The 25,710-nt window shown below is 43.4% G+C and overlaps 1 protein-coding gene and 1 non-coding gene across 6 annotated transcripts in view; one reads left to right on the top strand and one right to left on the bottom strand.

The window, feature by feature from the left end:
* Nucleotides 1-22,288, top strand: part of LOC114768075 (A disintegrin and metalloproteinase with thrombospondin motifs 2-like) — a 39,508-nt gene extending 17,220 nt beyond the window's left edge. For 3 of the 5 annotated variants that reach the window (XM_028960159.1, XM_028960157.1, XM_028960162.1), the window contains 14 exons: nucleotides 1,364-1,393; nucleotides 2,146-2,259; nucleotides 2,558-2,703; nucleotides 7,495-7,670; nucleotides 11,260-11,393; nucleotides 11,482-11,605; nucleotides 11,725-11,805; nucleotides 12,500-12,660; nucleotides 13,001-13,160; nucleotides 14,181-14,313; nucleotides 16,013-16,217; nucleotides 17,086-17,215; nucleotides 17,592-17,657; nucleotides 20,670-22,288. In XM_028960159.1, coding sequence (XP_028815992.1) covers nucleotides 1,364-1,393; nucleotides 2,146-2,259; nucleotides 2,558-2,703; nucleotides 7,495-7,670; nucleotides 11,260-11,393; nucleotides 11,482-11,605; nucleotides 11,725-11,805; nucleotides 12,500-12,660; nucleotides 13,001-13,160; nucleotides 14,181-14,313; nucleotides 16,013-16,217; nucleotides 17,086-17,215; nucleotides 17,592-17,657; nucleotides 20,670-21,454 — 2,445 coding nt within the window. In that variant the 3' untranslated portion in view covers nucleotides 21,455-22,288. The remainder of the gene's footprint in view (nucleotides 1-1,363; nucleotides 1,394-2,145; nucleotides 2,260-2,557; nucleotides 2,704-7,494; nucleotides 7,671-11,259; nucleotides 11,394-11,481; nucleotides 11,606-11,724; nucleotides 11,806-12,499; nucleotides 12,661-13,000; nucleotides 13,161-14,180; nucleotides 14,314-16,012; nucleotides 16,218-17,085; nucleotides 17,216-17,591; nucleotides 17,658-20,669) is intronic. The other 2 variants (XM_028960160.1, XM_028960158.1) reach the window with 1 other exon arrangement.
* On the bottom strand, nucleotides 7,959-8,030 carry trnae-uuc (transfer RNA glutamic acid (anticodon UUC)). Its single transcript has one exon. It is a non-coding gene; the product is annotated as a tRNA-Glu (tRNA).
* Nucleotides 22,289-25,710: the final 3,422 nt, after the last annotated feature.

Genomic DNA, 25,710 nt, shown 5'->3' with positions numbered 1-25,710 from the left:
AATAGTCAGATGTTTAAGTCAGATAGTTAAGCTGGTAGGCTTCAACTCCTCCCCCAAAATCAACCTAAAAGGGACAGGGACACAAAATCACAGCCAGCCACACAGTACACGTGGGAGCATATGCCCAGAGACTTATCAAATCACATAAGTAAAATATGTAAGACTGAAGAATTGACTACTGTAATGCTCAATTTATTGGAAGCCCAGAATCACCTTTCAGTAAACTCTAACGTTCAAAATGTCACCTCAAGAATCATAAATTAAATTGAAGTGATTGTCATTGTGATACACAGCACAGCACAGCACACGGTGACACAACAAAATGTGTCCTCTGCATTGAACTCATCACCCTTTGTGAGCAGAGGGCCTTGGCGCTTCGGGATTCAAACCGGTAACCTTCTGATTACGGGGCCACTTCCTTAACCGCTAGGCCACCGCTGCCCAAAAATGGTAACAAAGACACTTTTCGTCCCTGGGTGGGCCATGGCTATAATAAGAAGATTTTAACACATTACTTTTATTCTCTCTTTAGACTACCTGTAACATTTTGCATCATCTATAAAATTCTGCTATTAAAATTTAAAGGAATTGGTTATTTTATCTCACCGTTCTGCTGTCCTTTCTCTCATTGATGCATTTGAATTTTGTCTTTGTCCAACTCTTATTCCTCCAAAATGTTGCTGATATTTATTTTAATATTAGTAACATTTTTGGATAATTGCTTGAGAAAATGCATGGGTTTTCTGCATAGCAATCAGATAAAAGCCCACTCCCCCCTTACTCAGAGATTCAGATTTATTGGATTTAAAAACATGAAATAAAGTCCCTGAAGGTCTATGATACTTTGTATGATGATGTTTGGCCAATATCAGACTCTTCTGCGGAAGCCAGCATTGTCACACATCACACAGACTCGCACAGAAGCACCATCCCCAGTGTACAGTGTACACACTCCCTTCACCTGACACACTTGCTCATGATTCACTTACCCGCTCGTTTTTGCTCTGATCCATGGAGAAGATTGCACACTGTACATACTGTACTGTATAGCGTATCTTCACTATATTGTAATGAGCTTTCCAGGAATAGTCATGTTTTTTGAGTTGAAATACCATGTCTTTCTGCACCTGGGTCCTACACCTTTGCCTCATTCCCCACAGCATTACAAAACTGAAGATATCAATGATGGTCACATGATGGTCACAGATGTGGCTTTCCATCTGCACATTTTGGGAAGGAGAGAATTTAAATGATTTATGACAATTTATGGTGGTCAGAATAGTGCACAGATGTTCATGAAGCTGAGATGGAAACACAGAAGCTGACAAACTTGAACCACTTACCTGTCCACTAATTTTCTTAGCTGCAAAAGGTGGGCCAGACAGGAAACCAGGTAAGGTTGTTACCTTCCACACACAGTGTGTGTACTGGTTACAGGTTTTGTTGTCTTTCATGATTTTTTTTTCCTGTTATGTCCATTGTCATTTTTCAGACCTTGAACTGCAGGAGGCTACAACTGACAGTCACATTTGTCACCTGCTGTTATTATTGACCAGTCCTTTTGGCAGGAAAGGACACTTCAGTTCACCCTGGCAGCATAAGTGCCATTTTAATTGGAAGTGAGAGAACTGCACTGCTCTCATAAGAACATCCAACCAAATCCAGTAAGCCCTGCTGGAACTAGGGAGCAGTCAGGAAGACCTTCCTGCAGAGCAGTGTCTGACATCAAATGTGACACCATCCATTCATCCATATTTTCCCCGAGTGGATGAAATACCAGCTCTAATGGATAAGTTGATGAACACAGGACACACCATGAGGACTGGCATCATCGCATATCTCAGTCTTGCCAGGCCACTTATGCATCTCAGTTTCTATAAAACATCAAGGCAACATTTGGGAAAAAGGAATTATCTGTTTAAACTATAACAACTGATCTTTAGGCCTCATCAGACTATTCATTATAAAGGTTCTCATTGTTTCTTTTGCTTTTGCATGCCCTGTTTGTACAAGTTCAGTGCTGAGACATTCTTCTTCTGTATTCACATTATAAACGTGTGCACCTTCCCATTTCCTGGAGCTTTATTACGACGGCTGTGAGTCAGATGAAGAGTGTTTTCCTCTCTGTATCTTTTTCTCCTTTAGTATCGTACATTTGACCCATGCAAGCAACTCTGGTGTAGTCACCCAGAAAATCCTTTCTTCTGCAAAACCAAGAAGGGGCCACCCATTGACGGGACAACATGTGAAGATGGAAAAGTACTGACACACATACACCAAAACACAAGAGACACAAATGAAATATGACATTAAGGGCAGTGCATGAAGTTACCAAAAAACTTGATACTAAAACCACTCTACTGTTCGCATGTGCACAGAAATATATTTCTGTCAATATATATTGTTGTATTATAATGCTAAAGCACACATGCATGCACCGATGTTGTGAATCCAGCACATCCTGGACAGGATTGAGGAAAACACATGCACTTTATAACATGTGGTTGGAGACATAATAATAAAACTGATGTTGGGATCATCCCTCTCTCTCTCTCAGCATTGTTTTAAAGGCCACTGCATCTGGCTGAGCTCTGAAGTCATCCGACAGGATGGACACTGGAGTTCCTGGGGTCTTTTTGGGCAGTGCTCACGCTCATGTGGAGGGGGAGTCCAGTTTCGTACACGCGAGTGTAACAACCCATAGTGAGTGTATGTGTGTGTATGTGAGGCTACACTGCATCTTTATTGTACACTAAACTCTGTAAGCTGGTAATCAGTGGTGCTTCTAGACCTATTGGTGGGGGACATATACTCTGTATGAATACTAAATGCTGCATTTGCAAATTGATAAAACACCCATGCAGTATTTTACCTCAACTCATATAGCTTTTCATTCATCAGTAAGTTATTTTACTGGGGCAATGGCCCCTGTTGGCCCCCTCAGAACCACCACTGCTGGTTTGTATTAATGCTTGTAATCGTAAAATTGTATTTTGCGTAATTCCCATAATCCTTCCATATTAGAATACTTCCTCACATATTACAAACTTTTTTCCCCTTTAGTTGCTTGAACTAAAATCTAGGTTAATGAAATGACTACGCAAATAAACCCCATTGTGCTAAACTGGCAAATGAACATTCCATTCATGAGTGAGAATTCTTATTTCAAGGCTATCAGGAATATATATTATTAGGTTAAAGTGGCTCCTGCAAATAGGTGTAATACATTAGAGGGCATATCAGACTTAATGTTTTTTGATTGACACGATGAAGGACAGTGGACCCAAGCACAATCGTTTTATTAAAAAAAAGGATTTATTGAAATTAATACATTTATTGCGGAACAGAAAACGTATTCACAGGATGCAGAGGTTTCAAACTTTTGTACTCAATGACAATGATTTTTTTCTTTCAGAAGCTTATATACAATGTTTTGGTCATTCAGATAAGTGGAAAACCCTTCAGACAGAATAAAGAAAGAATACATTAACAGATATACGTACAGCACCAGTCAAAACTTTGGACACACCTTCTCATTCAGTGCTTTTTCTTATTTTTCTCACTGTAAATGAATACTGACCACATCCAAACTATGAAGGAACACATATGGAATCATGTAGAAAACCAGAAGAGCATTTGAATAACAGAATAGGTTATGTTATAGGTTATAGGTGTGATTTGATGATGTCCTGGCCTGACGTCCATCTTGCGGAGTTTGTTGTTGACTGTGTGTTCCTGGTTTCCCGATTGTCTTCGTCTGGGTTGCTCTTTGGAAAAAAGCGTTTGCCAAGTAAAGTAAATTAAGTAAAGTTTTTATCTTTACATCCGATTGTGTCTTGTGCCAACTAGCCTGTCCTGTGTTTTGTGTCCTGTGTCCAGTGCACTGTGCGCTGTCTTCACATGTGTGCCTTGTCAAGAGTTCATTCAAGAACCATCAGATAGGACTGGTAAAGTTCAATACTCTGATTTGTGCTCTAATCCATATTATGGCAAGAAACTTATCTGACTAAAGAGAAATGACAGTAAATCTGTCAAATTTAACAAACTTTTCAATGCATCCTCAAATGCAGTTGCAAAGACCATCAAATGCTATGATGAAACGTGAGGACCGCCCCAGGACAGGAAGACCAAGAGTTACCTCTGCTGCAGACAACAAGTTGTCAGGCTCAGAAACTGCACTTTAACAGTGCTTCAGATGAGAGCCCACTTAAATACATCACAGACATCATGTAGCAGACACATCAGAGGAGATTGAGAGGAGCCTTCATGGTCAAAGGAAGAACAAGAAGAAGGGCTTCTACATGTTTTGGTCTGACTGGAGGAGCAGGCGTGATGGCATGGGGGTGTTTTGCTGGTGACACTGTCAGCGAATTATTTAAAATCCAACACACTCTTAACCAGCATGGCTACCACAATATTCTGCAGTGACATGCCATCACATCTGGTTTGCATCGTAGTGGGACCATCGACCCCCATTGAGGCAAAGAAAGGGCTATTTGGCCAAAAAAGAGAGTGATTGAGTGCATTTACATTTACATTTACATTTAAGGCATTTGGCGGACGCCCTTATCCAGAGCGACTTACAAGGTGCTTTCAAGTTACCATCGATGAAGAGATCAATTCCGGTTCACTAGGACCCCAACTATGAATACATCTATTTAATTCACTCTGTTGTAGATTCTGTACACAAAGTTCGACAACAAGAAAATTACAATTTAATGTAAATCTTCTCTAAAGAGGAAGGTCTTGAGCTGCCGTGTGAAGGTGCTCAGTGACTGAGCTGGAAGTTCATTCCACCACCGAGGGGCCAAGATGGAGAAGAGTCTAGATGAATGTTTTCCTTTTACCTTCAGAGATGGAGGGACCAGGCGAGCAGTACTGGAGGCTCGGAGTATACCAGGTGCAGTGCGAGGTGTAATAAGGGCTGTGAGGTAGGATGGTGCTACTCCATGTTTGGCTTTGTAGGCCAGCATCAGTATTTTGAATCTGATGCGTGCAGCTACTGGGAGCCAGTGGAGGAACGTAGCAGAGGGGCGGTGTGGAGAACTTGGGAAGGTTGAAGATCAGTCGTGCTGCTGCATTTTGTATGAGTTGTAGAGGTCAGATGGTACATAGTGGTAGACCAGCTAGAAGGTAGCTACAGTAGTCCAGTCTTGAGATTACTAAGGACTGCCACATCAGATGACCTAAACTTATTTAAGATGGTTTAGGATGAGTTGGACAACACAGTAAAGGCAATGCAGCCATCAAGTGCTCAGCAGCTCTGGGAACTCCTTCACAACTGCTTCAGGTGACGATCTAGAGGCTGAGAGGGTGCAAAGTTGTCATCGGAGCAAAAGTTGGTTACTTTAAAAAAATCTAAAATATATTCTGATCTGTTTAAAACAATCTTAATTTCTATATAATTTCAATTTACTATGTCATTCATTCATTCATAGTTTAGATATCCTCCATTTACAGCATTTGGCAAACACTCTGGTCCAGATCGACTTTAAATATCCATCATTGAAACCCCTCATTTGGATCACAAGGACGCGATCTGAAGATTCCAATTTACGTACGTTTTTTTTATTTGTTAGATATAGAAATTGAAAGGAAGAGCTCCTTTTAGTGTATATATGTTCTAAACAGGAATGAAAAGGTGCAGGAGAGAGGTATCTGAAATACGGTGTGTAAAAAGAAGACATACTAATATATACTACATATAATACAGAATATGATGTCAAATTAAAATTAAAGGATGAGGTAGAAACCTTATTGCTCATGCTTGAGGCAGCGAGGGCTCTCCCAGGGAGGGTAGAGAACAGACTTCACCATCCGCTGCAAAACCACACACAGAGACAGCAGCACAGGATGCTCTCAATGCAGCGGTGGGAGAAGGACCAACAGAACTTGCAGGAAATAAAGTCTTCTTCACCAGCTCTGTTGAGTCCACACCACAGGACAGGTCCTCCTCCGCCCAGGAAGCGGACGTCTGACGCCCTCTCCACACACTCACTACTGATGTAATGTGGTTTGATGGCCGTTTTCCCTTTCCTTGGCCTTTGATGTGTTCAGGAACAGGTTATGGTCTCTGCACCACGCTGTCAGCTGCTCCACCTCGTGCCTGCAGACTCATCTCCTCAGAGGTGTCGTCTGCAAATTTGATTTTCATTGTGAGCACAGCACACGGTGACACAACAAACCGTGTCCTCTGTATTTAACCATCACCCTTGGTGAGCAGTGGGCACCATGAAAGGCACCTGGGGAGCAGTGTGTGGGGGCGGTGCTTTACTATTTCATTTATGGCATTTATCAGACGCCCTTATCCAGAGCAACTTACAATCAGTAGTTACAGGGAGCAGCTCAGGGTTAATTGTCCAGCTCAGGGACACGATGGTAGTAAGCAGGATTTGAACCTGGGTCTTCTGGTTCATAGGTGAGTGTGCTACCCACTAGGCTACTACCACCACCCTGCTTTGCTCAGTGGCACCTCAGTGGCACCTTGGCGTATCGGGAATCGAACAGTCAACCTTCTGATTACGGGGCTGCTTCCTTAACCACTGCCCTGATGATTTGACGATTGTGTTGCTGTACTGGGTGGGGGTGAGGCACAGTCACGTGTGAGAAGGACAGGGGGCTCAGCACACAGCCCTGAGAAGAGCCAGTGCTGATGGGCGAGGAGATGTGAGGACCCACCCTGACCCTTTGTGTGTGGTCTGTCAGGAAGTTCCAGAAACAGGTGGAATATGGGAGTCCCAGATCCAACAGTTTACACACTGTGAGGGAGGATGGTGCTAAAGTCTATAAAGAGGAGGCGTGCGTAGATCTCCTGGTGCTCCAGGTGGGACAGGGCAGCATGAAGAGCCACAGCTACAGTATAGACCTGTTAGTCCTGTAGGCAAACCGGTGTGCAGGTTTTTAGTTTGAGCTTGAAGACTCTTTTCCAGTCTGTCTTCCTTTTAATGACGGGCGGTGGCTACGCTGAGGCATCCTGACACTGCACTGTATGGTAACTGTGGTGTCAGGATAGAGAAGACATCTGAACAGACCCGACGTCAGGGCCAGCGACCAACTCATATCTGCTTCACAGGGCCATTGCTTTACTGGCCATTTTATGCTAAGCATGCCGAGCTGCCCTGGCACCTGAACTGACAACCTTCAGGTATAATTATTGTACCTGACATGAACTACTAGGTAATAGCACTTTTTGGGGAATGTTAACGTGGCAGATCTTTCAGGAATAATGTCTGTAACATGCTGGTCTGTTTACAACCCGACCTGGCCGTGCCCTGATTCACGCTTTGCTCCTCACGACTGTGATATCAGGCAGAAGCAGGCATGGAAGATGCCGGGGGGCGGTACCTTGATCCCGGGGACCACAGTGGCACCTTGGCAGCAGATTACGGGTTATACGCTAGACCACCACTACCCCATTACGTGTTCATAAAATTGTATTTCTTTAAATTGGATATTTCAATTAGACTAATCAATGGAGCTCCTTGGTCCCCACAGCCCTGCTAATGGAGGACGGACCTGCCTGGGTGTCAGCTACCAGTTCCAGCTGTGCAACGTGCAGGAGTGTGAAGGCCCGTTCCAGGACTTTCGTGAGAGGCAGTGCCGCATGTGGGAGCACACCTTCGACTACCAAAACACCCGTCATCACTGGCTGCCCTACGAACATCCAGATTGTAAGTACCAGAAGAAAGAAAGAGAGGAAGTAGAAAGTGAAGTGATTGGCATTTAGATATACTGCAGCACAGCACACGGTGACACAGTGAAATGTCTCCTCTGTATTTAACCATCGCACTTGGTGGGCAGTGGACAGCCATGACAGGCCCCCGGGGAGCAGTGTGTGGGGACGGTGCGTTGCTCGGTGGAACCTCAGTGGCACGTTGGGGAATCAGGATTGGAAATGGCAGCCTTCTGGTTACTGGGCCGCTTCCTTAACCGCTAGGCCACCCTAAATCTTACAAACCTTCCCTGACCGGGAATCGAACCCGGGCTGCGACAGTGAAAGCGCCAAATCCTAACCACTAGACCACCAGGGACCACATACAACATATTAAAGATGTAAACTAGGGCCATGGTACATAACACAAACCGTGAACTCACAGAATATAGACTAGCTTGTAGTACTGAACACAAAGACTGTAAACTACAAACATGATTCCAAATCAAGTTGTACAAAGTATGAATAAAAAGGAATGCAATAATTTACAAATCTCATAAACTTATTTATCCTACTTATATTTATTATGTTTATTATCTATACGGTATATGGTATCTATCTACGGTATTTATATTTATATTATAAATATTATTGTTTATTATTATTTATAGTTATTTTTTATTGTTTATATTTATATAATATAAATATTATAATTTATATTTATTATATTTATATTTATTATTATATTGATTGTATTTATATTTATATTTATCCTAACCACTAGACCACCAGGGACCACGTACAACAAATTAAAGATGTAAACTAGGGCCATTATACATAACATGGTACATAACTCACAGAATATAGACTAGCTTGTAGTACTGAACTCAAAGACTGTAAACTACAAACCTGATTGTCACTGCTGGAGTTCGGGGACGCATTTGCAGGCATGCTTGGAGCAAGGGGACAAGTCGTTGCACGGGGAGTAGACATTGGACGCGCTGGGGAGGAGGACCGGAGGCGTTTGGTCGGGGAGAGGGAGGCCGGAGGTGTAGTCGTGGACGCGCCGCAGCGCGGCGTGGAGGGAACTAGGGCTTCGTGGGGGGTAGCGGGGAGATTGTCTTGTCAAAAGGGGGCAGGCAAACTCAGTGTCAATGGCAGGCGAAGGTCGTGGTGTCGAGGTAGAGTCCGTCAGGAGATCGTCGTAACAAAGGGGGCAGGCAAGGCTCGTGGTCAGGGACAGGCAAGGCTCGTGGATTCTAGTCAGCTGGGCGTGGGAAAACAAGGCTAGCGTCTCTGGGAATAAATTCAACTGAAAGAGCGGGCAGCGTCTCCTCGGGGTTACCTGACTTTTATACTCTGCGCTGCCCGCTCTCGTTTCCGCTTCCGGGTCGCCGTCTCTCTGGCTGGTCTGGTGCTCCCTGGTGGGCTGGAGGTGTATTGGCTGTGACACTGATTCCAAAACAGTTGTACAAAGTATGAATAAAAAAGGAATGCAATAATTTACAAATCTCATAAACCTATATTTTTTTCACAATAAAGTGAGACATTTTGAAATGTCATGCCAAATATTGTCTCATTTTGGACTTCATGAGAGCTACACGTTCCGAAAAAGTTGGGACAAGTAGCAATAAGAGGCCGGAAAGGTTAAATGCACATATAAGGAACAGCTGGATCACCAATTTGCAACTTATTAGGTCAACTGGCAACATAATTGGGTATAAAAAAAGATGATGAAGTTATCATCATCTACAGTCCATAATATCATCCAAATAGTCAGAGAATCTGGAACAATCTCTGTGCGTAAGGGCCAGAAAACCATACTGGATGCACCGTGCCATTCGCCATTGCCGGCTAAAAAAGAAGCCATATCTAATCAGGCGTTTTCTCTGGGCCAAGGCTCATTTAAAATGGACCGTGGCAAAGTGGAAAACTGTTCTGTGGTCAGACAAATCAAAATTTGAAGTTCTTTTTGGAAAACTGGGATGCCATGTCTTCCGGACTAAAGAGGACAAGGACAACCTTGTATCTCTGATGGACAAGCCTGTATCTCTGATGGTATGGGGTTGCATGAGTGCGCGTGGCATGGGCAGCTTACACTGGAAAAGCACCATCAATGCTGAAAGTCATATCCAAGTTCTAGACCAACATATGCTCCCATCCAGATGTTGTCTCTTTCAGGGACTTTATTTTATTCTAGACCACATACTGCATCAATTACCACGTCATGGCTGCTTAGAAGAAAGATTCGAGCACTGAAATGACCATCCTGCAGACCAGATCTTTAGAAACAACATTCTTATTCCTAAACTTGAGCAACTTGTCTCCTCAGTCCCCAGACATTTGCAGATTGTTGTAAAAAGAAGAGAGGATGGCCTTGTCCCAACTTTTTTGAGATGTGTTGATGCCATGAAATTTGAAATCAACTAATTTTTCTCTAACAATGATACTTTTTGTCAGTTTAAATAGAAAATGTCAGATATGTCATCTATGTTGTATTCTGAATCAAATATTGAAATTTGAAACTTCCGCATCATCGCATTCCTTTTTTATTAACAAATTGTACAGTGTCCCAACTGGAATGGGGTTTGTAGGCACAACATGCTGACCATACACACTATAGACTATACTGGTATTTCTGGAGACTAGCGTCAGAAAGAAAGCTAGCTACATAATACTGGACATAAAGACTAGAGACCTGTCCTACAGTGTTGGACACAGACACTGGACATGTGCATGTATCACAGCACAACAGCATGTATCAAGTAGTCTGGATGGAGTATAATCTTCTATAACTGAGTTCTGGTGGAAGCTTCTGTAGTCATTTGTGTGGCCATGAGTAGCCAGTGCAGGAACTGTAGGGTGACGTGGTCCTGTTTAGCTGGTCTGCATTCTGGACCATCCAAACCAGAAGCTGGTTGATATGTTGATTGAGGTACAGCACGGTTTATCTGATATTGCCAGGGCTTTGTCACATCTGGAGAGGGAAAGCTGATCCTCCATCATGATACCCAGGTTTCTTGTGGACTTGGTATGCATGTTAGTTGGACATTGCAGAGGTTTGACAATTTGGCTGTTTTGACCAAGGCTTTTGTTTTCCATGTGACTGAGACAGAGGCCAGAATGTTTGCAGGAATGATGGGGTAGGCTGGGTATTACTAGTGGTATGAGAAACGTGAGAATGTGAGTTGATAGTCTGACACAAGGTAGGGGTGTATGCCTGCAGTCAGCTGGTACCACAGGGCGGAAACATCCTGACCCAAATATCTGATGGTTCTGTTATTGCTGAAATGAAATTTGCGACAGATGGAACCATTTCAGCCGATCCAGGTTGTTCAGTAGTTCATGAACATTTAAAGAAAAATGATTGTTTATGGGTTAAATGCAGAGGACACCTTTTGTTGTGTAACCATGTGACACTGCAGTGTTTCACAATGACAACCACTGAACTAGAGGCTTGTATTTAAAGTCTGAACAGGGCAGGAAGGGACATGAACATGTCCCTTCTAGTGAAATGGGAGAAATCGAGTTTCTTTCTGCTGGAACATGAAGAGTATGGGCGTGGATCCGCTCTGAGAACCATAACAGGTCATCCTTTCGTCACCCAGCTAAGCAGCGGTGTCAGCTGTACTGCCAGTCCAAGGAGACCCGGGCGGTGGTACATATGCAGCGCATGGTGGATGACGGGACGCGCTGCTCCTACAAGGACCCATATAGTGTGTGTGTGCGTGGCAGCTGTGAGGTGAAGCCTTCTTACGTTCATGATGATGATCTACATTCATGTAGGAAGTAGCATCAGTTCAATGTAGATTGTGTGTATAATCCTGCAGAAAGTTGGCTGTGATGGTGTGATAGGCTCCACCCATCAGGAGGACAAGTGTGGTGTCTGTGGAGGAGATAACTCCAGCTGCCATGTTAAAAAGGGCAACTTTACACGCAACCCCAAAAAACAAGGTAGGTCCACCGCCGCCTAGACATGGCTGTAGGATCATACACCAGCAGAAGGAGAGGAAGATCGAGCAGAAAGCAAACTGAGAAAAAAGAACCCTTACAGCAGCGCAATATCATTTCAGGTTTCTTAAAAGTACTTGAAATTCCACGAGGAGCAAGACATCTACTCATCCAGATACCCAAGGGAACCCAGCATGCTCTAGGTGAGAGTTCGGGACATTTTTTATTTTTATGCTGTTGATTAGAATACCTACAATGCCTAGTGGTGATGTGACAGTTATTGTAAGTGTCTCTGGGTTTTTATCATATTTACTGTATATAGTTCATGTAAAATTTGTATTGCTGTGCAAAAGGTTAGTGCCCTAAGCCATTAGAGAAAATGAAAAGCTCTGTGGTCTAGTTCTGGTGGTGGACACAGAAAGCATGGTCTTTTCCAGAATCTGAGCTTCCCTGATACATCGGTTAGTCTTTGACCACATTTTGTACAGACAAAGATCATCCCACAAGATCATCCCCTGCAGTTTTGGAGATGCTGTGATCCAGCTGTCCAGCCATCACAATTTAATAAAATCTGGACAGTTGAACCATTTTTCTGCTTCCTTTAAGGACATATTGTTCACTTGCTGTCTAACAATTTATCTAAATCTTGAGAGCCTCAAGCATCCCTCTGTGCAAAAGGGTTAAACAGCCGTGTGGAACAAAAAAAACTCAACCCCAACAAACACAGAAACATGTATATTGGTGGCCAACACCATTTAACCTCGCCAACATTTCATACAACCTCAGATCTGCAGTGCTAGGTGGATCAATAACGGTCTAAGACCGTATTTCACTGGAGACTACATGTCCGTGCTCAAAGTTTTCATTTCTGTTACGAATGTGTGTCCTGCTCTCTAGTGGTGAAGAATAAGGCCACAGGCCAGTTCTTCCTGAATGCAGACAGCGAGTTCCCAGAATGCCGTTCTGTTATTGAGAAGGGTGTGGAGTGGGAGTACGAGAATAGAGACAAGGAGACCCTGCAGGCCAGCGGTCCGCTGAGACATGACACAGTTATCATGGTAAAATATGCACACATATAACACAGAATACCACATGTGAACTGCCAAATCAGCTCCAAAATCAGCCAATCAGTGCAAATTGGGATTTAAAAAGAAAGACAAATAATTCTGAAACCTTTGCCACATTAAAATTGACACGTAAACTGTACAATTCAATAAAGTGGACAATAAATTGGAAAAATTCTATTCAATTTTACTGGTTATTGGTCAAAATAATCATTTGGAATCATTTTTGTGGCCTTGCCATTTTATCAGGAGTGTATGTATTTTTTCATATTTTCTGTGTTGCATGTAGCATATTACATATACATATATATATGTATGTGTATTACTATTCCAGATTCGATTCCATGGGGATTCCAGAATCACCCTGTCCTACAAATACATTATCCAGAATGATTCTCCCTCAGTCAGCGAGAACAGCATTCCACTGGATGACAGCCTGCTCTACAAGTGGGTGACAGAGAGGTGGTCCCGCTGCAACCGGCCCTGTGGAAAAGGTAATTCAGACAGGGGCTGTACCCAGCTTGTACATATATACGTATTTAGTGTTCAATGTGTAATAAGTGCAATGTTAACCAATATGTGCAACATATAAAAGACCTTAATAGATTTGAGCTACTGTATCATTTCATTATAATACACTGCCTGTCTAAAAAAAGTCCCCACCTGGTTGGATCATTACTGCAGGGATGATTATAGTTCTTTAACCCTAATTGATGCAGTGAGTACCACTGCTGTGCTGACCCATCCTGAGCTTGGTAGTCTCTTTCAGAAGAGTCAAGTTATTGGCTGGCATTAATCAAAGTACAAAGGAGATCACTGAAACAATTCAAATTGGGTTACCACATTATTAAAAACTGGACGGATGGTACAGCATAAGCTTGTCCACACACACGATGTGAAGGGAACAGCAATTTCTTCTTCTCCTGATGGCATGGGCATTTTACAAGATGACAAAGCCAGGATTCCCCGGGCTCAAACCGTGAAAGAGTGGTCCAGGGATCATGAGATGGAGAAGGACTTCCACAGCGGTCCAACTGTCCCATCATCTCTACAAGATCTTGACATTGCAGAACAATGCCATGGTGAATGCATACCCTCATCAAGGCTAAAAGCGGTCCAACTAAATATTAAAGTTTGACTTTTTTTTTTTGACAGGCAGTGTAATCAAATAATAATTCCAACCATAGAACCTTATCTGTAGATGTTAGTGTAGTTTATTATACTTGCAGTGTATTAGCTGCCAATGTCTTTCTTAATTCAATGTATAGTGCAGAACATATAATCAGTGTTAAAATCTCAGTAGAATTGTCAGCCATGAGACAAAGTTTGGTTTGTTAGCTGAGCGTGTGGAGCTCACAGGATGAAAGGATGAAATATAACTATAAAGGGCCATATGCTCCATCAGATTTCCATAGATCATTTTTCATAAACGGTATTATTACGGTAGTACATGGCCTTGATTCAACTGTAGGAGAGTGCAGTGTTCAGCCGTAATCATGTATGATGGTTGAAAGGTCAGCAGGAGTCGCGTTATGGCTGCATGAGGAAGACTGATCTGGTGATGGTGGACCACCGCCTCTGTGTACACATCAAGAAACCGCCCAGTGAGAGCCGCTACTGCAACGTGAAGGAATGCCCACTGCCAGTGTAAGAGCACGTGTGTGTATTTCGCTATATGTCTACATATTTTAGTGGTTCAGTTTTTATCAGCTCATTCTCATCATTAGAGAGTTCCTGCAACTTGACCTCAACTATGTTAATATAAGCAAATATACACACACACACACACGTATATATGTACAGTGCATCCAGAAAGTATTCATTTTCCACATATTACAGCCTAATTCTAAAATCCAGAATTTTACACACAAGACTCCATAATGACAACATGAAAAACGTTTATTTGAGGTTAAACGTTAAAATTGAGCTCAGGTGTCTCCTGTTTCCCCTGATCATCCTTGAGATGTTTCTGCAGCTTAATTGGAGCTGGAAAAAGAAGTGTATTGGACATGATTTGGAAAGGCACACACCTTCTATAGAAGGTCCCACAGTTGACAGTTCATGTCAGAGCACAAACCAAACATGAAGTCAAAGGAATTGTCTGTAGACCTCTGAGACAGGATTGTCTCAAGGCACAAACCTGGGGAACCTGGGGAATCTCTGCTGCTTTGAAGGTCCCAATGAGCACAGTGGCCTCCATCGTCCGTAAGTGGAAAAAGTTTCAGCACACAGGGAAGGTATTAAAGGAGTGGCTTCAGGACAATTCTGTGAATTTCCTTTAGTGGCCCAGTCACATCCCAGACTTGAATTTGATTGAACATCTTTGGAGAGATCGTGTTTAGAACTTATGGTCTTGAAATCTGCAGGTGTTTTAAAACAGACCTACAGTTTCTAAAATCCCATTGAGTGTAGGTTTGTACATAATATTTGACTCTTAATGGACATTCTGCAAAATAGACACATTTGAAGAGAAAGCAAGTAAACAGTACACAGAATTTAGTTGGTAGAATCATAAGAAAGAAGAATAATGACAAAGTGTACAGTTTACTGTATAATGTACATTGTACTGTACATTTGACATGACTGTGATACAGTGTATATAAAATGTGTACTTTTTTGCGATGTTGACATTTTTCTCAACCCTTAATGTGCACTATTACCTATACAATTCAGACAAAACAAGAAAAGTAGAGTAAGATGGTTGGATCAGTGTGCAGACCCTTCATTTTATACTTTGTTGATTCAGTTTTCTAAGGGAGTGGTCTATCAGCATGGCACATCTTGACATATTAGCTCACTGTTCCATGCGATAGCGTTCTAAACCTGTCAGATTGGAAGCACGGCTCTCTTGTGCACGGCTCTCTGCAGGCTATCCCCAGAATCAATGTCGGGGCCGGGCGGAGCCTTTCCAAAACGTTCATTTTCATCCGCGCAAAGCGGACAAGATAATGCTTATAGCTTCAAACTTAAAAAGTTAGGCCCGAGCCTAACCCGAGCCTGTGGCCAACCTGACTGTACCAGCATGCTTTGCACCAAGAAATGTGCGGGGAAATGAGCGGGTTGGATGTAAATAGTTGAATGTTGCATGTTGAGATGAGTGGCACTGTTTATGGTAGATGTGCACGTCTCCCAAAAGTGGGCGTGTTGTACTGCTGACTCCGCCTACCAGCTTGTACAAATAAAAAACACTTCTTCCAGCCAGAATGAGCGAAAGCTGGCTACATGATTCAATCCAGCATCTTTCTGATCGAAACATATCACCTGACACTGTAGTGAACAGCTTGCACATCTACGTGTCTTTCTGGTTCAGGTATTAAAACACAATGTTCATACTCCTTCTCCTCAGCTGGGTAGCTGGAGAATGGGAGACCTGTAGTGAAACCTGTGGGAAAGTGGGCTACCAGACACGTTCCGTTTTCTGCTACAAACTCCTGGAAAACAGCTCCAAACACAAGATCCGCAACAAGTACTGCAGCGATGAGCGTCCAGAGTCCCGCCGGCCCTGCAACAGACAGCCCTGCCCACAGTGGAAAGTGGGCCACTGGTCAGAGGTGGGTATGTATGTGTGAGTAGATCTGTTGCATTTTGCTCACAAATCACAAGAAAAGGTGAGACGTGGGAGGAAGAGGAAGGTTGGTGTTAAGAGAGCTTTGGTCATTCTGCTTCATCAACGGTCGGATCTGGAATTGGTCCCCTTATGACATCATAAGGGGAAGGGTTACCACCCTTTTCCCATGCTTTGTATGGCCAGAGAATTTCCCACCGCTCCCCGGCCGTCATGGCTTCATGTCTGGGGACCTTTATATGTGCTTCTATGGCAAGAGCCAAACCGGAAAACCAAACCTCTGACTATAAACCTAAAAAGACACTCTTTGGGTTCTCAGTACAATGCCGGAACCCGGAACATTGGTGCGGGTTATAGCACAGAGCTACGGGGGCGTGGCCTGCACCCAGTGTTCCGGGTGTGCTCGGCAGGGGCTTTTTTTATACAATTTATCGAATTTCAGTTTATTGCATTTATTCATCTGTTGATTAAAATGTGTGGATGATCAAGATATTACAGACTAAAAATAGAAACAATGAGGCAGAGAGAAAAAGTGGATTTTCCTGCAAAGAACATTGTAACTCCGCATAAAAATAGTGGTAAAATGATTAAATCATCTGACATCACCATGGTGTAGCTTTAGTTTTTTTATGATTATTTTTATGGATATAAAATCACTGGGGTTGTGGCCCTCTAAAGAAAAATATCACGTCATGTAGTAAGACTGCTGTTAACGTTATTTAAATGATTCATTTCCCTGTCTGATAATCTGATCTGATGACAGACTATGAATCCTGTTGCATTCTGGTCTTCGTTATTGGAGCCTGTGCTAAATGAACTTGTACCTGCCTCTGTGTGTTTGTGTGAGATTACAGTGCTCAGTTTCCTGTGGGAATGGGACTCAGCATCGGCAAGTCACATGTCGTAGCCGTGGTAACAATGTCGGACAATGTTTGGATGCCAAGCCGGAGTCGGTGCAAAAGTGCCACCTGCCTCAGTGCCAGAGTGAGTGGCATTCACTTCACTACACAGCTTAACACACTGGGGACACTGTGCCAAGGGCGGTTAAGGAAGCGGGGCCGTAATCAGAAGGTTGCCGGTTCGAATCTGCCAAGATGCCACTGCGGTGCCACACACCGCAACTAAAAGCAGTGACTTCACTTCAAGTGTTTAGGATTTCTGTAAAAATGCTTGATTGATATCAGTATCTTGAAGAAGATTACTTCCGTCAGACAGAAAACGGAGCTCGTGCACACTCCTGCCTGTCCAGACATCATGTGTGCACATGTTAGAGGACACCGCAGAAAAGAATACAGTCTGCAGCAGCAGATATCAGCAGCGGTGCATGGATAATGTTCCCTGGTCTTTTCTGCCCCTGCAGGCAATTTTCTGATCCAGTGGTTATCCAAGCCTGACCCGCGCTACCCTGCTTCCAAGATCTCCTCAAGTAAAAAGCCGCTGTCCAGCCTGGCTGTGGCCTCCAGCGGCATGCCGCCCCTCTGCTGGACTCTGCTGCTCTCTCTCTTCCTGCCCTGACCCGGTGGAGCCCCCGCGGTGGAGCCTCCACCTGCTGCTTTTTTCTGCACACACCATCGGGAGGGGTGTGGTTTCTCCTCTTTCTGGGGGCTTGTGTGTGATGACGGGAGCTGAGTTCTTGCAGATATTTGTGCTGGTCTCTCTCTGCTCTCTCTGTCGCTCTCTTTCTCTCTCACTCTCCTGTGTAGAGCTGTGTTGTGAAATGCTGGCCAGTCAGAGAACCTTCACTTTCAAAAACTGAGCTGAAGAACGTTGTTGAGGAGCGTGGCCTGAAAGGCCCGGTGGAGGGCTGCGTGTTTAGGTTTTGGGGGTGGGACAAGCCTTGTGATTGGACACCCGATGTTAGCTGCTGGGTTGCCATGGGTTACGCTCCTGGCTCTGTCCAAGAGTTCTGCTGCAGAATGAAAAAAAAAAAGAAAAGCCTCATGGGTAATGTCAACCTGTCATGTTGAGGACCGTTTTAGCTAAGCGCTCATTCCACCTCATTAAGACTTTAAATCGTTAAAAGAGGGCTGATGTGGAGAATGATGTGATGGGATAAAATGAAAACAGGGTTGTCAATTGCGCAAGACTACATGTCATCTCATCCTCCTCTCTTGACTGTTAAATATAGAATTTCAATAATGCAGCTTAATTGTGCTTGCATATATATATATATTTATATATATTATATTATATATATATATCACACTCAAACGCACATGCATACAAAAACACGCATATATTTGTACTTCTATATCGATATAAAACTATACGAGTAACAATAATATGAATAATAATTACTTTTACCATAAATAAGCTAAAGCTTATTTGCCTAACCCTTTGGACTGCTAGTGATCACTTTGATCCTTGACTGTTATGTGGATTTTTTAATTATTGTTTTACATGAATATAAAATTCAATATTTAACAATGGGGAGATCTTTATTATGCAGGATATGTTCTGTCAGTTGCCCCATTGCATTGATGATGAGTGGTTTTTCATTTTAATTTCATCATTTTTCCATTGCAGTGACATTATAATGACAGTGCGTGGAACTAAGAAAAAAAGGTTTGCGGTGCATATGTAGGTTAATTGTGAGTGTGTGTGTGTGTGTGTGTGTGTGTGTGTAATGAAAGACTAGGGAAAATACCTCATGACCTCATTGTTGTTTCTGGGCGGTTTTTGTTCGTTTTTGCAGTGTTGCGTGTACTAACAATGCCTTATACTACACTGAATGTACTGGCATTTATCCACCGGAGGGATGGCTTTACTCACACAGAAACAGGCAGCTTCAACAGCCCAACACAAACATAGCAAATTAGAAAAGGGCGCAAGCTGAACACTCCAGAGTTGTCATTGTGTTGTGACCATATTTCTGTTGTGATGATGTAGCGAGCCACCAGAGCTTTGTGTAAAAGTAGGAGATGTTAAGCCTGACCTTGCAGTGTGATACTGTATATATATCATTGGTGTTGACTGTATCTAATAACATTGATGACTGTTAATTCCTTACTTATGAAAATGATATAATACACTATAACTGTTCTGTGGCTTCTCTGGCCTGCTGCACCTGGCTGGTTCTAGAGGAGTTCATTTAGGAACAATTTCAGATGGAATTATGTGCACTGCGTCTATATGCACTTTGATTTATCAGGGAAATTTTATTAATGTTTTGTAAATGTTTAATATATGACACTTAAATGTGCCATGCAGTTTTTACATCGTCATGGAGATCCTGTATTTTATTTATTCAATGACAGATTTATTTATGTAAAGGCTCATCTGACTTCTTCAGCTGACAGAGTTCAAAGTAATCAAGTGTTTACCAAAGTGACTGTGAACTTGTACCTTTCGATACAGCTGATTTATTTTTCTTAAGAAAATAAGTCATATATATAATGGGGGTGCATTGTTTCAATTGTCATATTCAACTGCAAACGTTAAATAAAAAATAAAAATGTGTAAAAAAATTGGTCCGTACAAATGAGATCAACTGGCCAACGTAGCGGCACTTTACAGCTCACACGTAGGCCTTTCTCCTTCCCACTGCTTCTGACCCATCCCAGCTGCTTGCCAAGCCTTTCTTCCGGCTGAGAGAAATCTTCTGGTCTGGTCAGTATGGTCACAGCCTTCTCAATATTGGTGATGTCTGCATGCCACCAAATGTGATTACTTCATGCTGGGATCAGACTACAGGAATTTGGTCTTTCATGGTCGCCATCATTTCTGATGACATTTACATTTACATTTACAGCATTTATCAGACGCCCTTATCCAGAGCGACTTACAATCAGTAGTTACAGGGACAGTCCCACTGGAGCAACTTAGGGTTAAGTGTCTTGCTCAGGGACACGATGGTAGTAAGTGGGATTCGAACCTGGGTCTTCTGGTTCATAGGCGAGTGTGTTACCCACTAGGCTACTACCACCCTGATGAGGTGATCCTATTCCCTCAAATTCTGCAATTTGTGTCCAGCTTATATAATTGTCCCCTTAAAATGACTAAACACACAGACATTAATGTTTAAACTGCTGGCAACAAAAGTGAGTACACCCCTAACTTTCCATTTTAGGTGGGAATGGGGAGCGATCATTGCAGCACCAATAGAAAACCAGCATTATGATGATGAGATTCATTTCATGTTATGTATTGGAACGTATCATTTAGAAAATGGGGAGTAGAGTAATGAGCTTATTAATGTGCAGGTTTTATTTACTACACTGGCAGTACTCCTACATTGCTGCAGTTGCCTGTTGAATGCGGTTGACCCCCTGGCGGTTCATTTCTGGTTCAGGTTCATGGCATGGGCATGCACAAAATGTGGTCTGTAACCCAGCTGAGGTTTTTGTGTTGTGCCTAGTGAGTGTATGTGTGAACCTGCATGCACGATATGCATATCATGCGTTTTATTGTAATTGCAGTTTCATTTTCTGTGATTCAGGGCAAAGCTGCAACCGTGACCGCTCGGTCTTCTGTCGGATGGAAATCTTCCTGCGCTACTGCTCCTTACCAGGATACCAGCAGCTGTGCTGCAAATCCTGCACCACCACCAACACAACCAAGGCCCAGCCCATCACCCCTGACCCTCAGAGACACATGTCCCCCACCGTCACCGTACCGCAGGACATCTCCACCTCCTTCAGCGTCATCACGCACCATTCGACCACACACACAAGCAGCTGCACCCGGCAGTACCCTCCAACACAACCAGGTTCACACACAACGTCCATCACTCCCACCATGCCCGTCCCTACTACTGAGACACACATCGTTCTCAGCCTTGCTCCTAGCGTGTCGACCGAGGGTACCAGTGGTTCAGCAGACAGTGGTGAGGATCTCCTGAGGACCATCAACACCAGCGGTGATGGCTCAGGTTTGACCACAACGGACTGGTTCCTTACGTCCACCAGCCATTTTGTTGTGTCTACTTCCTTACCAACTCAGCCTCTGGAATGGATAAGACCATCAACAGCAGTTCTGACAACCCTACCTCCATCCCCAACATCTGTAGACAAGGCAACAGAGCATCCCCAGAGAGGCGAGAGTAATGCCATCGATGTTCCACTGTTCACCACGGGCGCGGACAGCGAGGTCGGCGTCAACAACGTCATTCACAGACGGAGCCGAGTGTTCCTGCGGGAGAAAACACGGAACAAGCGCATTCAGGAGCTCCTGGAAGAGAAGCGGAGTTTCCTCCAGAGGTTGAAACGAGAGCAACAAGCTTGACCCTCCCAACATCTTCAAATCTTCACCTACAAACAAAACATTACAAGCCATTAACATCCCAGATTTTCACCTATAAACTAAGAAGAATTTCATTCTGTAAATTCTACAGTCTACTGGCTGCAGAGACATAAAGCAAAATAGCTGGATGTGTATCAATCCTTTTACGATATCAATATTTCTCCAAACGATTCTGATTGGCAGACTACATGTATCCTAAAGTGAATTCACAATGAAGCAGATACTGAATTTCAAGCTGTACACTAATCTCAATATTGTCTGTGGCTGCACATTTTGAACAGAAATGAGATTTTTCCATTTCTCAATTCTATCAGATCATTGGGAACTTAAGTGTAAATAAAATAGATTCAAGCTGCTCAGTTTAATTTCTTTCCCATGTTCTAAGTTTTTGATCAGTGTTAATGCACGTAATGTTTCACGCTGTTTACTACATGTATGCAATTATATTTAAATGTATACGTGTACATTGCATGGTGAACATATTCTGTTGTTAGGTGTTTGAAATGCTTCAGTCATGGAACATCTCAGAAGTTTGAGTAACTACAAACTTCAGATTCAGGGATATGACACACTAGATAGAGGTCTTTAGAAACAGATACTCATCAAATTCGGTTTTGAAAAATAGAGTTGTATTTTCATTTTTTTATATGCTGTGATCTCTCTCTCTCTCTATCTCAATAAAGCTTTAATAATAGCCTAAAAAAATTCTATTCTATTACTGCTACACAAAGCACAAATGGGCATTTTCTGTACAGTGTGTACATATAAATGAAACCAATATATTGCAGTATTTATTAAAATACATGTGGCATCTTCTATGTGTATCTCTTATTATTATTTTTACTACATTCCTGATCAAAATCTTACAAATATTCACATTTCACACAGAGGGATTGTAATCAGCCATAACACACACACTCACACACTGTCAGGCTTGACGGCAGCTGTGCTCAACACCGGTGGCCAATCCTGACGGCGCATAAATGCCGGATGTTTCCGCCCCTTCCAGGTCTCCGGCATTTTCGTGAACTCAGACATGAACTTGACTTCAGTGGGTGAAGTTCTGGCAATCGGCACACGCCTGCGGGCAAGTTTACGTTCTTTATTGTAGTTAAATTGTTTTCGTCCACCGCGCCGCTGTTTATTCGTGTTTATTGTTTGTGTAGTAATAAAAAGCCCCCGTAAGTCTGTAGTCGTGACACACACACATATACAGGGAACTGAATATATGGAACAAAACTTATATATGGAATGAAAATCGGAATATGTTGAATGGAAATTGAATGCCAGTCTCACGTGAACTAATTGGTTGAATACACTGGAATAGTCAGTAAGATAGCGTGGTATTCTCAAGCTTTTCAATATGTCTTCGGCTGAAATATTAAATTGTATTAAGCCCCCGTCTTGTGACGTCATGCGTATGTGTCCTCCTTCCTTGCCATGTCATGACAGAATGCCGTTGCTCCCTCCAAAAGCGCAGAGGAAAAAGGCAGAGGAGAGATGGGATGGCCGGAGTACTCCCCGGGGGAGCTGATCTCGCCCTGGGTCTGGAATGTCAGCAGGGTGGACGACCCACGGGACTACCGGTGGGAGGACACGGACAGCGAGAGCGATGATGACCTGGATTGGTGGGCGGTCGGGGCCCGGATGGCTCCGAGATCATCGTGAAGTGGAGACCCACATCACGCCCAGCAGTGTGAGGACAGCGAGGAGGAAGACGGTGACGTGGGGGTAAGCTGGTGGATCAGGCCAGCAACTGCGCTGCCGGGACTGCCTCGCGGGGAATCCACCTCTCCAGGGCCCCCATATGCTGTAGTGGACGTCCACCACCCTCCACACCACACACCCACCTTCATCTCCACCAACGTGCCCAGCCCCGTGTGGGACGTCCCTCTGGTACCAGGACCTTTCAGCGGAGCCAGTCTTTTATAACATCCTCTGGCGTGTACTTTGCTGCTCTTCCCTCCCTATCAGACGCGGAGAAGATCACCACCATCCTCACGCGTCTGACTGGGTCAACATGGGGCTGGGGCGAGATGGAGAGATGGACAGAAGGGGTTTTCAGGACTTCCTGGAGAGACTGAGGGTGGAGTTCGATCGGCCAGAGCCCGAGCCAGGGATCGAACCCTGCCCCACCACCACACCCAGCTCCAGCCAGGATCCAGTGCGTGAAGACCCAGCACTGGCAATCACCACACGCCTGTGGGCTAGTTTGTCTTTTCCCCTTTTGTTTCACATCGTGCCACAGAATACTGGAAAATGGGAATTTCACCAACATTAATAATGAGCAGCTTGATCATCTAATTACGGAGATCCTTCGAAGAACCCCTGGCTCAGAAGAGACCTACATCACTGGAGTTTGTGATGGCAAATACGAGAACGATTAACAATAGAGGATCCAGTGGGAAGGACCTTACGAGGTCGAAGGACAATTCAACAAAGGGTCTAGAATGTCTCAGTCCCAAATGAAGTGTGGTGGGTATTTTGTAAGTTTGATGAACATTAGATTTATTATTCCCCTTGTTTAAGATTATATAAATTCTCTGTGATTTGAGATGACAAAACAATTAATAAACTGAATATACTTTCTGGGTCAGTTTCCTATTCAGAGATTATGTCTAGTCCCACTTCCTGTTCATATTAAAATTTGAATCCTTTCTAAACCATGTTAAATAGCTATAATCCATTCTGGCATTAATCATGTGAAAAATAATAATCTAATAGTTTATTTTGCTGACATGGTGATTTGTGTTTCATGGAGGAGTTGATGGTCACAGTCGCACTTCTTAATCAGGGGCATATAGCGCATGAAAGCAAATTAATCCAAGAATGTGATTTTGTAAAGACTGCATTTGCAAAAGACTACACACAAGTCTCTCTGTTTTCTTCGCCGGATGTGACCACATTGCTGCACTTGGCTCCTCTCCAACGACAAGAATTGAACTTACCACCCACTCCCGGTTTCCAATTGTGCTTTATTTCATTTTTCCCGTCTTGTGTAAGTGTGTTAATTGCTTCAGAATTTCCTTCAATACAGTAAATATTAGTTAGGTTATTTGATACTGTAGATCAAGCCATAGTTTCTGTTTCAGATTTAATAATGTGGATTTGGTGAAATTTTGTTATCCAGTTAGTTGAATCGTAATTTTTTGCTGTCGTAGAAAATATGTTTTTTTCTGTTTTAAAGTTCATAGTTTACTTATGCTATTCACTTACTCTATATTGCCACTTGAATATTACAATATAAAGACTGTTGTTATGGGTGCAAATAAATAAGTCTGATTTATTGTCTTTTTAGTAATGATTGTGGTAGAACAAATGTCAAATTAAATAACACTTTAAAATAGTCTTTTGCAAATGCAGTCTTTACAAAATCACATTATTGGATTAATTTGCTTTCATGCACTATATGCCCCCGATTAAGAAATGCATCAACAGTTGTAGCTGCCAACTAAGCATTAGTTTGAAGCAGGTTACATGCTGTGGTAAAGAGTTCTGTCCCATGATTTCCATCACCAGACAATGGGTTGACTGCCCTAGCGCTTAGAGGCGGAGGGCTGGGGTTGGCTTTTTGGCCCAAGACTCTCAGCTTGTTTTTTGGGGTTTACCCCGGGGAACGAGAGGGTATCTTCCCTGCGCCTTCGGGTCGGGGAATGGGTCCTGAATGCGCAAAATAACAGCTCAGAGTACCCACCCTTTTTGGAGTCCCTGGGACAAGTTCTAGATAGTACTCCGACTGGGGACTCCATTGTCCAGCAGGGGGACTTCAAGGAAGGAATACTTTGAGGAGCTCGTCAAACCCACCGATTTATAGTTTCAGATTGAGGAGGAGCAATGTTGTTTTCGTCCTGGCCTTGGAACTGTGGACCAGTTCTTTACCCTTGCTAGGGTGATGGAGGGGGCATGGGAGTTTGCCCAACCAATCCACATGTGCTTTGTGGATTTTGAGAAGGTTGGGGTGTTGCTCCTGGAGAATGGGGTGGATGGCCTTTTTTAAGGGCCATTCAGTCCCTGTACCAGAGGAGCGTGAGTGCGCATAGCCGGCAGTAAGTCGGACCTGTTCCCGGTGAGGGTTGGACTCCGCCAGGGCTGCTCTTTGTATTTGGTTCTGTTCACAACCTATATGGACAGAATTTCTAGGCGCAGCCGTGGTGTGGAGGGTGTCAAGTTTGGTAGCAGGAGAATCTCGTCTCTGCTTTTTGCAGATGATGTGGTCCTCCTAGCTTCATCAGGCTCTG

The sequence above is a fragment of the Denticeps clupeoides genome, chromosome 18, assembly GCF_900700375.1.
Source record: "Denticeps clupeoides chromosome 18, fDenClu1.1, whole genome shotgun sequence".
In the NCBI taxonomy this organism is placed as follows: domain Eukaryota; kingdom Metazoa; phylum Chordata; class Actinopteri; order Clupeiformes; family Denticipitidae; genus Denticeps; species Denticeps clupeoides.
The sequence above is the reverse complement of the archived record's forward strand: the minus strand, read 5'-3'. Positions and strand labels throughout refer to the sequence as shown.